At 43.0% G+C, this 13,822-nt stretch overlaps 1 protein-coding gene across 1 annotated transcript in view; it reads left to right on the top strand.

Moving 5' to 3' along the window:
• HACD2 (3-hydroxyacyl-CoA dehydratase 2) overlaps positions 1-13,822 on the top strand; it is a 41,535-nt gene continuing 27,713 nt past the window's right edge. Inside the window, exons 1-3 of the mRNA XM_074967145.1 lie at positions 1-157; positions 8,513-8,630; positions 9,099-9,117. Of these exons, the coding sequence (XP_074823246.1) occupies positions 24-157; positions 8,513-8,630; positions 9,099-9,117 (271 nt within the window). The 5' untranslated portion in view covers positions 1-23. The remainder of the gene's footprint in view (positions 158-8,512; positions 8,631-9,098; positions 9,118-13,822) is intronic.

Here is a 13,822-nt window from a genome sequence, read left to right as displayed (position 1 = left end):
AGTTACTGGGCCGGGCGACAAACATGGCGGCGTCTGGGAGCAGCGGCGCTGGCCGGGCGGATAACGGCTACGGGAGCCAGCAGCCCCGGCGGAGGAAGGGCCCGGGCGCCCTGGCCACGACCTATCTGGTCATTTACAACGTGGTGATGACGGCGGGGTAAGACGGGGCGAGGCGCGGCTCCCGCCTACTCTATCCGCAGGGTCCCGCGCTAGCCGGGGCGGACCCCGCATCCCCCTCCGGGCACGCCAACCCCCTCCCCCCGTGAGCCCGTAGCAGCCCCGGGACCCGGCCTCCTCCTGCCTAGCCTGACCCCGGGGCACCAGCCTTCGCTCGCCGGGCCCTCGCTCCTTCGCCACCCCGGGTCCCGCCGAAGCGCTCTCCAGCGGCTGCAGCGCTTGACTGAGGGGCGGGTTTCAGAGCCGAGGTAGGGAGAGCAGGTGTCCGCCTTCCTCAGCCCGGAGCTCCACCTCTAGAAACCGCCCTTCTGTCCCGAGGAGAAGCTGTTCGCGGGTGCAGCCAAATCCGCCCTGACAGGAGGTTTGGGGGGGATTCTTCATCGCTGACCATTTTTAAAGTCAAGATATTGGATGGTCTCCTAAAAGATCTGCCCTAGGAATTATTTGGGGGTGGGGGTGGGGGCGCTCTGTGACCTGTGTTATACAGGAGGTCAGACTAGATCAGTGGTTTTCACGCTTTTTTCTGGGGGCCCAGTTGAAGAAAATTGTTGATGCCCATGACCCAGCGGAGCTGGGGCGGAGGGGTTTGGGGTGTGGGAGGGGCTCAGGGCTGGGGCAGAGGGTTGGGGTGTGGTGGGTGAGGGCTCTGGGGTGGGGCTAGGAATGAGGGGTTCAGCGTGTGGGAGGGGGCTCTGGGCTGGGGCAGTGGGTTGGGGTGCTGGAGTGGGGCAGGGTTCTGGGCTGGGGGTGCAGGCTCTGCGCTGGGGATGAGGGGCTTAGGGTGCAAGAGGGAGCTTTTGGTTTGGGAGGGCTCAAGGCTGGGCCAGGGGGCTGGGGTGTGGGAGGGGGTCAGGGGGCTGGATTGGGGGTGCAGGCTTGAGGGTGGGGCCAGGGATGAGGGGGTTGGAGTGCAGGAAGGGGCTCCAAGTTTGGGGGCTCAGGGCTGGGGCAGGGAATTGGGGTGCAGGCTTACCTCCGGTGGCTCCCGGTCAGTGGCGCAGACGGGGTGCAGAGGCAGGCTTCCCGGCTCCTGTCCTGGCTCCACGGACCACACTGTGCCCTAGTGTGGAGACAGTGCTTGGGCTGGGGACAGTGCGTGGAGCCCTGTGATCCCTGTGCCTACGATCTGGACCTGCTGCTGGCTGCTTCCAGCTAGGGATTACTAGTTTTACTACTAGTTTTTACTGGCCGGCCGCAAGGGTCCATGGGTGCTGAGCAAGGCAACCCAGTGCCTTTCATTCCGCAACCCAGTACTGGGTCGTGACCCGAACCACTGAACTAGATCATCACAATGGTCCTGTCTGACCTTGGAGTCTCCAAAATAATAAATAAGTGATGACTGGGGACTGTCATAATGGGCCAATTTGAGTGAGACCTTTTTTTAAAAAGAGATTTTAGGGTCTTGCTGAAACATACATGGAGTGAAAATCTTCCTTTGCAAAGAGGAAGGACTTGGGGAGGGAGCCTAAAAATGAACCCTAAATAAGGGATCTTCCAGATAACTGAGACTTGGTCTGTGTGGTGCCGGGCAAACAAATCTGACAGATCTTGCTCCTTTGGAGGAAGATGCCCTCATTTATGATTGAGCATGAGCTTTCGTGAGCTACAGCTCACTGTAGCTCACGAAAGCTCATGCTCAAATAAATTGGTTAGTCTCTAAGGTGCCACAAGTACTCCTTTTCTTTTTGCGAATACAGACTAACACGGCTGTTACTCTGAAACCTGTCATTTATGATTAGTGCTCATGAGGTTTCAAGTCCCCCTTTTGTGATGAAACTTATCTTGTTACATGTTTCAGCAGGACACAGAGTGCAGTGCTTATTTTTAAATCTTTATTAAAATAGTCTCATGTCAGCACACATCACTGATGGTGAAGCTGGTGGATTTCAACTTGCTGGATGATTTTACTTTCCCTTAGGCATCGGTGTACTACAAGAGGGTCCAACCCACATCAGGCATGCAAAGCTATGCATGAGAATAAATCTATTGTGAAATGTATAATGTATGCGCATTTATGATATAAACTGTGATTACCTAATGGACAGAAAAATCTCTGTCTTCCTTTCTGGTATAATTAAACTGTTTATTTCATAAATGTGTTATTATATGAGCAGTAAATAAAATACACAGCTGTAAGTCAGGAGCTCTGGTTTTCTTTCCATTTTGCTGTGATGTTCCTATATGACTTTAGCTAAATTAACCTCTCTGAGCTTGTTACTCCCCATTTTACGGATGCAAAAACACTTGCCTGAATCATGGGGCTGCTGTGAACTTTAATTCATTTGTTTGTAAAGTGCTTTGAGAGCCTCTGATGAATTTTGTAGAAATGCAAAGTTGTTACATTCACATACACACAAACTTTATTAAAATGCAACAATTACTTTCTACGCCTTAAAAAACAAACACACAAGTGGGAGAATATCTGGAAGTAAATAGCTAAAGGATCAGATGTATCCCTGCTGCCATATAATTCTTTATCACTCGTTCTAACCTCCTTTTCTGATTTTTTTGCCTAACTTTCCAGAAAACTGCACACTCATGAGGTGTGGCATGCAAAATTTCAGGAGGGCTGTTTTTGCTTTGGGGAAGCTTGTGGCAGTGGAATGAAGAAGCATAGCTCAATGGTTAGGGCACTAGCTTAGAATTTGGAATTAAAACCAAGTCCCCAGATAGAATTCCTGTGAGACTTTGGGCAAGTCTCTGTTCCTCAGTTTCCCCATCTGAAAAATGAGGATAATAGTTCTTGTCTACCTCACAGGATGGTGTTGTGGGGATGACTATCATAAAGATTGTGAGGTGCTCAATACTATGGTGAAGGAGACTATATAAGTACCCAAGGTAGATAGTTTTAATTTTTTTAATGGAGTTAGTTTCAGACTGTATAATTACATATATATTAAAGGGATGAGAGTTAAATATTTTTAAGTACCTTATCTGTTAGTAACATCTTTTTTTAAAACAGAATGAGTGTTGATCAAAACTTGATTTTCATGTTTGTTTTGTATTTCTCTGAACTTAGACCCCAGGGATGGGGAAACTTTTTTGTGTCATGGGCTGTTGACCCACAGAAAAAAATAAATCACGGGCGACTAACCTGCTCAGGGGGACGCAGATGCTCAGGGTTTCCCCCTGCAGTGGGCCGGATGAAATTAATCAATGGGCCAGATCCGGGCCGTGGGTTCCCCATCACTGACTTAGACAGTGAACATAGATTAGTTCCTTTTAGGCTTATTTATTAGTCAGTGTCTAATTTTGTTTGCACGTTCTCCTACATCAACACAATGCTGCATTATTGGATTCCCAAAAAATTTTGGGGTGTAGGGAGGAAGGAATTGCAGAAACATTTCTGTAGGTTGAGGTTTTCTAAATAATTTTTATTTACCTAATTTCAGTCCAAATATGACCTGATGGTCTCTTTTGGCAGACAGACAAACCCCACAAAATAGAGAAGAATCTGTTAATGTTTTAATTTTGTTTTGTAACTGAATATTACAATATAAAAAAGCTTTTCCTAAAAGTGGCTCTTAAGTTGTTCTAAAGAACGCCACTAAGGATTTTTTTTTAATGTGGCTACAGTTTTGTGGGCATATGAGGGATAATGGAGGAACTTTCATTTTAAGCTGTATGAGAGAGACTGTCACTTTTTTATTTTGTAAAGTGCCATGGTTGCTCTTCTATTCCTGGAGGAATTCTGTGCCAAAAAAATTAAAGTGTGCCCACAATATTTGAAAATTCTGTATATTTTATTTAAAATAACAATATAATCATGCCAGTTTCAGTTATTTTGGTAATTTATTTCAAAATACCTGTCAGCAACTATGTCTTTAACAATACTGACACACACAAAAATTCCCCCAAGAGTAACGAGTTAAAGAAATCCCTATGACAGTGGTCCCCAAACTTTTTATCTTATCTCCTCCCGCCCTTACTCCTATCTACCCCCTCGGGACTGGCAGCAGGGTCGTGGCTCTGGGACGAGCAGGGGGGATGTGAACAGGGGTAAGGGGGACAAGGCTGGGGCCAAGAGTGGGGGCGGGGCCAAGAGTGGAGCCTCAGCTGGGGACTTGGGCATGGGGCCGGTAGCCGGGGCCCCCCACGGAGGCTGGCCCAGGCCTCAGCCACCCCTTCCACCCCCCCACCCCCCCCGAATGTTCCTCAGCATGCCCCACAGTTTGGGGACCTCTGCCCTATGACAACCCAGTTCCTGTTTCTCTGCACCCTCCCCACCAGAGCCCAACCAGGGGGCTAGACACTCTCACCCCCTCCCCTCAGAGCCCAACCATGGGGTGCCCCCCCAGCCCGGACACCCACACCCTCCCCGAGCCTAGTTATGCCTCCCCTCCCCTGCCCCCCCTCCCCCAGCCTAGACACTCACATCCCCTCCACTCGCAGAGCCCAGCTACGGGGCCTGCTCTAGCCCAGCCACTCGTATCCCCTGCCTTCCCAGAGATCCAGTAGGAGAGAGAGCCTGATGCTGGGTCCTGGGCTTGTACAGAGTTTCCTGCACACGGCCTCCTTCCTTCAGGGCATGCCAGGAACTGCAGCTGCTGGGAACCCTCCAGCTCCCTCCCCCAGCGGTATCTTCTATTTGAGTTTAGGTCAAGAATAAACAGCAGGAGCAGATGAACTCTTAAAAGAATAAAGATCCTGTTTACATGCTGAAGTCCCTATTCATGCCTCTCTCCCACACCAAATAAGCCCCATGTGAAGGAAAAGGCCACAGAAAATTCTATAGAACCATTTCTAAATAAAAGAGCTCACCATGAGGCATCAGAAATGCTTTAAAAATTAGATATCTAGAATTAGAAATGAATGGGAGGAGCCAAAAACAGGGCACAGATCCGTTCAGCTGTCTGGTTGGAATCCAGAACAGCTCAATGGTTGCAGCCATCTTTCACTGTTTTTGTGCTATATGTTAAAAGGTTTGGTGGTCTTAATCTGTTTCCTGGTGAATGGATGTCCAGATCAACAAAACCCATCGTTACATTAGTTAACACATGAGTGGCCATGGGAGGCAGAGTATTGGGTTGACATGAATCCTTAACTTCTCCCGGTCCTTAAGGTGGGGGGCCCTTCTAGTTGGTGTTGAGGCATAATGGCGAAGCTTACAAGGTTGCTTGCTACCTATACTGTACCAGTTCAGTGGCTAAACAGAGAACTTGGAATTTTGAGGCTTTTGCATCTATACAAAGGATAGCATCGATCTTTGAATGGGAAAGGAAGATAAAGGGAGCAATCAATTGAGAAGCTTGGGCACAGCATAAGATCTGTGTGGGATGAAAGGAAGTTGAGGACAGAAATACTAAGTGCTTAAAAAAAGAAGCTTTAATTTTGAGCAGATTATTACTTTCAACACTAAACACATTTTAAAATATAGTCATTTATAATTAAAAGAGACTATCATTGAAATCATTGTACAACACAGCGTTTCTAAAATCATCCATCCAACAAAGGGGAGAGCAAAAGGCAGGAAAAGGGATGGAGCTACTTTGGAACCCCATGTACTTTACCAGTTGCTTGATATGGGTGGAATCTGAGTCTGCTGTAGAGGAATCTGTTGTTGTGCCACCATGCGTAACCTGAAGCTTTAGCTCAATTTCTCAACAAACCTGAAGGATATGAGAGAGAAACAGGTATAAACAAGACAATATCAACTTTGACAATTACTAGTTTCAAAGGGAATCCTTGTGTGTTGCAGAGGATAATCTTATTGGTATTACAGTAACATACTGGCATATTTCAAATGGCAATCTTTTGAATAGCTAAATAACGTAACTCTTTACATATAGTAAATGCTTAGTTTATTAAGGCATTGTTCCCATTTTCTAAAAATAGTGGAGATGGAAATAAAATAGCTTTTTAAATTGCACCAATAAATGCTACTCCATACACATTTTTGGGCCTCAAGGTTCTTTTATTTGGATATTGAAAAGCCTGTGTATTATAACATTAAAAATAAAGTGTAAAAAAAAAAAAGGTTGATGTTTACTATTGAAGTTGGAATGATGTATGTACACAGTAACATAACATTTAAGGACAAAAAACCTCTTAAGCCTTTAATACTTCGCAAATAAACAAGGATAGTAGAAAAATAAAGAAATACTCTCACAGTTCATGCAATGTCTTCAATACCTTTCCATGTGTAAAATCATATTACATACTCAAAAAACTGTATCAGCTCTGTGCTTATCTGCACACTTAGCCTCAGTCTATCAACTAAAGGCTTGTCTACACTTGAAACACCACAGCAGCACAGCTGAGGCGCTTCAGTGTAGACACTATACCTACACCGACAGGAGAAGTTCTCCCACTGGCATAGGTAATCCATCTCTTTGAGAGATGGAAGAATTTTTCTGTCAACGTAATGCTGTCTACACTGGAGATTAGGTTAATTTAGCTACGTCGCTCAGGAGTGTGGATTTTTCACATCCCTGAGCAATGTAGGTGTTACCCTAACTTTTTAGTGTTGACCACGCCTATAACACCACTTTCTTCTTCACATCCCGCAAAAATCAATCTTAAATTAAAATTCACTGTGTTTCTGTCTGTTAATGTTGTAGTTTATAAAGCTGTTGGGCCAGCATGGGGATACACAAATGTCATGGCTTTTCATACATCTCTCAGCGCTGCAGAACTGAACTCCCCAGGAGCCTTGCTTTCTGCTGAGTTCACACTGCCCTGAAACTTGAGTTCCTCAGTATCTATGTCCCTCGCTGTCCTGCAGAGCATAGTATCTCTGCAGGCTTATTGGATTTCTGTCTGAGGGACCCAATGAGACATTACACACTGATCAAAATTTCAAATCAGGGAAAGTTAATGACTTGTAACAAACAATTTAACCAATTTCAGATCTTGCAGAAAGGTTCTCCTTCGTCTTTAGAGTAAACTTGGCAATTTTCCTAACAAGTTATAGGTGAATTAAAATTAGGGTTTATGATTCAACCCTGGTTGCAACCTTAACTATGGATTCATTTATAGGATACCATAATAGTCTTTCTTGGAGTATTAAAAATATTTTATTACTTTGTCCATATTATTGAGAGAGATAATATGTGGTAATATTGTACTATGTGCATCTTTCGTCTGCCATTTGTTTTTTAATTGAACATTATGCGGGTTCTTTTTCTGTCCTGAGGACTTTACTCACCAGGTTCAGTTTACTTAGAGGAACTTCTTTACCTGTAGCAGTTTCAGATAAAACTAAGAAATTAAAAATAAATACTGACAGGCTGTCATGTACATTGAATGGGGAGGCTTATGATGAATGGGGAGGATTATATTGAATCACAACCCTAAAATGAATGTCTTTTAAAATTTAATTTCCTATTTATAGGGCAGGCTTCATAAAGCTATAGTATTGTAAGATCTCTGAACATCAGTAAATATTTATTGTTTGGCTGCTTGATAATTACCAAGTAATTAAACCCTCCAAAAGGGCTCTATTATGGAAACTTGAAGACAACATTAATTTTAATGGCATGAACACCCCTCAGTAACTAAATTATAATTAAGGGTTATTAAGGGATAATTTTTATTTTTACCACGGTGTTAAGGATATTTTTGTATGCTCAGTACTGTAAGATATTCAAAAAGTGCATAAGACTTAACTCTTAAAAGTGATGGTTTGTATACCTTCAAACTTTGACAGGTTTCAGAGTAGCAGCCATGTTAGTCTGTATCTGCAAAAAGAACAGGAGTACTTGTGGCACCTTAGAGACTAACAAATTTATTAGAGCATAAGCTTTTGTGGGCTATTTTTGTGGGGGAAATGGGAACAGGGAATGGGGATAAGGAAATTGGAATCATGTTTTGCTAAAAGGGGAAATGGGAACAGGGAATGGGGCTGGGGAAACTGGAATCCTGTTTGGCTAAGGGCAGGAATGGGAACAGGGACACAGGTGTAAGGCTCTGTGGTGTCAGAGCTGGGAAGGGGGACACTAAGGAAGGAAACTGGAATCATGCTTGCTGGAAGTTCACCCCAATAAACATCGAATTGTTTGCACCTTTGGACTTCGGGTATTGTTGCTCTCTGTTCATGCGAGAAGGACCAGGGAAGTAAGTGGGTGAAGGAATAAGCCCCCTAACACAGCTCACTTCATCGGACGCATAGAATGGAACATATAGTAAGAAACTTTGAAGTCTTTGCAGGATTTCAGGATGTTGGCCAACTGTTGACATTGTGCAGGATTGCTGTATGACTGTTAACTGAAACCTAGCTGATAAGGATGGGAAACTGTTTTTCTAGGTCAGAGGATAACTTTAGCTTTGCTCATTCTCAGGATATGTGCTCAATTTAATATCCCCTTATCTTCAGTCTTTTCTTCTCTTTTTCCAGATGGCTTGTTATAGCAGTTGGTCTAGTCCGAGCATATCTGACTAAGGGTAGCTACCATAGTCTTTACTACTCAATAGAAAAGCCCTTGAAATTCTTCCAAACTGGAGCTCTGCTTGAGGTAGGTATAGATTGTTTTTTGTTTTTTTTTTTAATGTTGCTGACAACTACATGAGTGTTAGGTGAGACAAAGTGACAAGCCATTGTTAAACATCACTTCATTTTGAATGATCATCTGTTAATAATTAGCACTGTTTATTTTCAGTGCACTTTACAAATATTAATGAAATAAGTCATATGCCTCTGTGAGATAGGTTTTTATCCCCATTTTACAGATGGGTTGACAATAAAGTAATGGAACTTGCTCTACTCTACAAAGATAGACAGTGTCAAAGCTGAAATTTTATGGCCAGTATTTTTCTGGAAAACTAGATGTTAACACTTGAAAACTGCAGCAAGTAGTGGGAACTTTGAAAGACTCCCAATTATAGTAGTGTTAGTGGATACTGTTCTGATAAAGCTAACTGTTTTAAAAATGATTAAACATGAAGTATCTCTCTTATTGATTTGAATTTTCTTTTTGTTCTAGATTCTACATTGTGCATTTGGTAAGCTTGGAATTGATTTTTCTGTTTTTCTCATGAAAAAATGCTGTTTTAATTTTTTTTAACTAATCATCATTTAGTTTGTTACTAATATTATGGAGTAAATTCCCAGTTTCATTCTTGCAAACTTCTCTGGCTTCTGAATGCAGTAGTATTAATTTCAGTTGTCTCCTATTAAAATATTATTTGGTAAATGTTAATTCTAGTTGACAAAGAACTTTAGAGAAATCACAATTTTAAAATTTGGCCAAACTAAAAGTAAATAATTACAAAGAGAGAGAAAATAACTTAATGAACACTTATATAGCCTTTCATTGACAGTGAATCTTGAAGTGCTTTATCAATGCAGTACAGAACTCCGCAGTCATTTCCTTAATTTACCCATCTTTATGATTCTTTGTATCACTCTCTTCCTTTCCCAAAAAACCCTCCTTCATCTAGGAAGCTAAAATATCAGATGACTGTGAGCATAATTGCAATCCCTGACTTCTAGTACATGATCCAAAACAGAGTGAAGACACACTATCTTTTTAGAGGTTTCAGAGTAACAGCCGTGTTAGTCTGTATTCGTAAAAAGAAAAAGGAAAAGGAGTACTTGTGGCACCTTAGAGACTAACCAGTTTATTTGAGCATGAGCTTTCGTGAGCTACAGCTCACTTCATCGGATGCATCGGATGCTATGCATCCGATGAAGTGAGCTGTAGCTCACGAAAGCTCATGCTCAAATAAACTGGTTAGTCTCTAAGGTGCCACAAGTACTCCTTTTCCTTTTTCTTTTTATCTTTTTAGAATTTATCTACAGGTTTTTTTGAGTTTTCTGATATTTAGCTGCAATTGGTTATCTTTGAACTGGGAGATAAATTCCAATAGAATATAAAACTCCATGTATTTTAGATCTTATTTGACCCAACGTTCTGTGGTTATAGTAGCGCAGGAGTGTCACTATAGGGAAAGGTTGCATCAATACATCTGTTTAAAAGGTGGAGCTTTAAAAGTCCTCTAAAACTGACATGCTTAGTTGGATTTCTTTGAAATTTGGTACATCTCAGGAGAGTGCCACATACGGTTAGAGAGCCAAATCTGGAGTAAGTTGATCAAGGGGTTCCAAAGATATAACCTCCTCTTTCCCCCCCAAATAGCTCTATTTAAAAAAGCTTCTAGGTGGGCTTTTTTTGCCCAGAGCTAGAGCTCAAACTGTTGATGTGATGTGGGTCAAAATTGTGTCAATCTGCCAAGTTTTACCCGAGGTAGTATATGGCACCTACTAAATCTTTGGGGGACCCAAATTAATGACAGTATTTAGGAAAATCTACATGTTTTTTTACACTATGCATGCACCCATACAAAAAAACTGCTGGAGTGTTTTCATTCCTGCCGTTTTATATGCTTTAAATTCAACTCTTGTAAGTTTTGCAAAATCCTAACAATTCCTCAGATTGTTTTGAAATTTGATGTGCCATGTGGGAGTGTGGGGTAACATTAGTAGTCCAAAACCTGGTTCCTTCTGCTGCTTTGTACTCTTAAAGTGAGAGGTACTAATGACTTAATGAATCACAGACCTCTTAGTGGCTATGAACAAACATTTCAATTAACATATCTAAGGATAAATTATTCCCAAGCCTCCATCCAAGGGTATATCTACACTTAATACGCTTCTGTGACGCTGCTGCACCTCCCTGAGAGATGGTAGCTAGATCAATGGAAGAATTCTTCCATTGGCCTAGCGTCGTCTACACCGTGGGTTAGGTCAGTATAGCTGCACCTCTCAGAGGTGTGGATTTTTCACCCCCATGAGAGATGTAGCTACACCAAAGTAAATTCCTAGGGTAGATCCAGCCTAAGAGAAAAGGAGACTTGGACTAAATGGCTGGAGATTGCTGCGCTTTGTGAGTAACGGGTGGCATTTCATTTTGGTGGGACTATAATCAAAGTATTTGGAGTGGAAAATTAGACATGTGAGCGAGAGAGGTAGGGTAATGGGGATGGATGGTAGAAGATGTGAGAAAGTTTGGGGACTCAGGTGAAGGAGGCATGACACTCCCTGTTCTGCCAGTGCGTCCCAACCTTTCTAGACCCCAACCCCCTTGTACCCCACATATCTGACACTACACCCCACTCTCTGCACTCCCAGCTCTGCCAGTGCACCACAATTCCGCTGCATCCCAGCCTGCCTACACTCCTCTGTTCTGCCAGTGCACCCCAACCCCCTGCGCCCCATCTATGCTAGTGAACCCCGACCCCCTTCACTCCCTAGTTCTGCCAGTGGAACCCAACCACCTGCAATCCAGCCCACCTGTAGCCTCCAGCTCTGCCAGTGCACCCCTCAACACTGCATGAAACCTATTAATAAATGTTTGAACATTGATTGGGAGAAAGTGGAGAGTTCACTGCCGACCAGAAGAGTGTACTGTATGGCATAAACATTACAAGCTCTGAGGCCTCACTGTTTCTCAGAAATGGGGTACATCTATTGGACAGGGGTCAGAGATTCTTTCTCTCAAACATAAAACTATCAGTATTTTGGAACAGAAACCCTGCCTGTATCTTCTGTCACCAGCCCTGCCACAAACTTGGCCCATCAATCATTGTGAAACATGACCAGGAATACTGTACTGTTGTAATGTAGTTGTCCTGTGCTCCAGGCACTACATGGAATCTGGGTATGTGTGTTTGGAGCAGGGGAAGCTTGTGGCAATAGAAACCTTTATATACCGGGGAGTGAAGACTTCAGAAGGACGTGTTCCCTGTTTGTGGTGTGGAAGCTTGGGTACAGTAGTGGGAAGGGGCCAAGTTGTAGGACAGAACTCAATGAATGGATCATGGGTGTGGCTTGGGAGGTGTGCCGAAGCAAGGCTGGTGGGCACAGTTGGGATATGTGTGGGTGCATGTTGGGGGCAAAGAGGCTGGCTCACTATGCTAATTGCAGGACATATATACAACTGCCTAATTGACTACTCCTAACACCAACATTTATTTTCCTATTTAAAAAAGCTAGGAAATTCATTGGCAAAAAGCTGCATTAATGTAGAGGTAAGGTTGTTTGGTGGTATGTCTTTGCCTGGCAGAATGCTGAGGTGAGCAAAACTCAAACTTCTGAAAAGCAGGAACTGCAGAGTTAAAGTTGCCCATGCAACCTTAACTGCTCTCCTTCAGCAGTGCTCTGGGACACCCCATTAACACACACATCTTTACTATTCTATCCCCACAATTGCTGAAATGTACAAGCTCTTCACTTCCTTTTACAACCCATTCACTCTCAACCACAGGATTCCATCAAATACTATTAAAGGACAAAAAGGAAAAAAAAAAAAGGTTACCCACACAATCTTTCCTCTACCCTCTTCAAGCAATGCCTGTTATATTAATTAAATGGGCATAATCTATTCACTGTCCAACATTACAGAGTTAAATGTTCTGGGGTTTGATATACAGAGACCTCAGCCTGCTTAATACTATGGCAAACACACTATACAACTGAGATCAAAGGTTAGAAATTTATTGATTGAAACACACACACGAAAAAGAATAAAAATGAAGTAAAGAGTATTAGAACTGAAATTGATTATTTAAGCAAAACAAATTTAATCAAAACCTATCAAAGACCTTTCTGGAGACAGTGAGTAAGATAGTTTAAACCCTCTTATTTAGTCAAACAGCCCATCTTGGTAGGGTAGAAAGGGTTAGTTCTATTCAATTCTGAATTCAGAATAATAGTCTCATTCATGCCTTAGATAAAATAAACATACATAAGAGAGAAAAGATAGGATAGTAAAGATGAGGGATGATGGCTTTTTTTATGTTCTCAGGATACAGGGTGGCTGGTCAGTCACAGACGGATGCTTTCGAGCTGGCATGTTGGCATGACAACTGTTGTTCTAGATGCTGGATCATCTCCCTGATCAGGGACATCCATCTGGTTGGTCTGGTCGGGTTCCTCTCCTTCACTTGTCTTTCTCAGTCTGGGCAGATCTGAAAGGGTCATGTCATCTCACCATCGCTGGTGCCAGTGGAAAGCAGAGAGAGAGAGAGAGAGAGAGAGAGACAGGACAGGAGAAAAATCTGGGGGTCCAGAGAGAAGCACACAAGGGAAGGAAAGTCAATGCAGGATCTCACATGTATCAGGTTGGAGTCCTCGCTCTGATGATGGTCAGGCATCCCCACTGGATTTTCTAGGTCTGGTGTCATGGCAACAATCATTCTGCTGCAGCTGCAGTTATGGTAAAAAGTTCTCCCCGTCTTCTCCCCCAAAGTCTCTATTTAAGAATACCTCCCCCCCCCAAAAAGGGGGGGGGGGATGATGAGCAAAATAGTCCATCCACCAATTAGGCCTAATTTCTGGCATCCCAATTTTGGTTTCTTGATTTCCAGTGTTTTACTCCTCTTCTTTACTAGTCATAATCTTAAAATAGTCCTTGAGTGGTATGAGTAAACCCTTTTTGTTTAAATTAATTCAGTATTTCTGTCTCCTCACATCTTTTCTTAAACAGTTTTATATGATAGATCATTGCAACAATTCATGAACCTTTTACCCATTTTTCAACAGTTGAGTTTACAGTTTGGGTAAATTTGTATGCCCAATTATAATTGGGAATCCCTCAAAGTCAAGGATGATTGTCTTTCATGGATTGTCCATTTCAAATTATCTGTGGGTCCACTGATGGCTGGTAAGGCCTATTCTGGAGCTGCAGAGTCTGCCACATTGCAGACA

Source organism: Natator depressus, chromosome 11 (assembly GCF_965152275.1).
Source record: "Natator depressus isolate rNatDep1 chromosome 11, rNatDep2.hap1, whole genome shotgun sequence".
Classification (NCBI taxonomy): Eukaryota; Metazoa; Chordata; order Testudines; family Cheloniidae; genus Natator; species Natator depressus.
The sequence above is the reverse complement of the archived record's forward strand: the minus strand, read 5'-3'. Positions and strand labels throughout refer to the sequence as shown.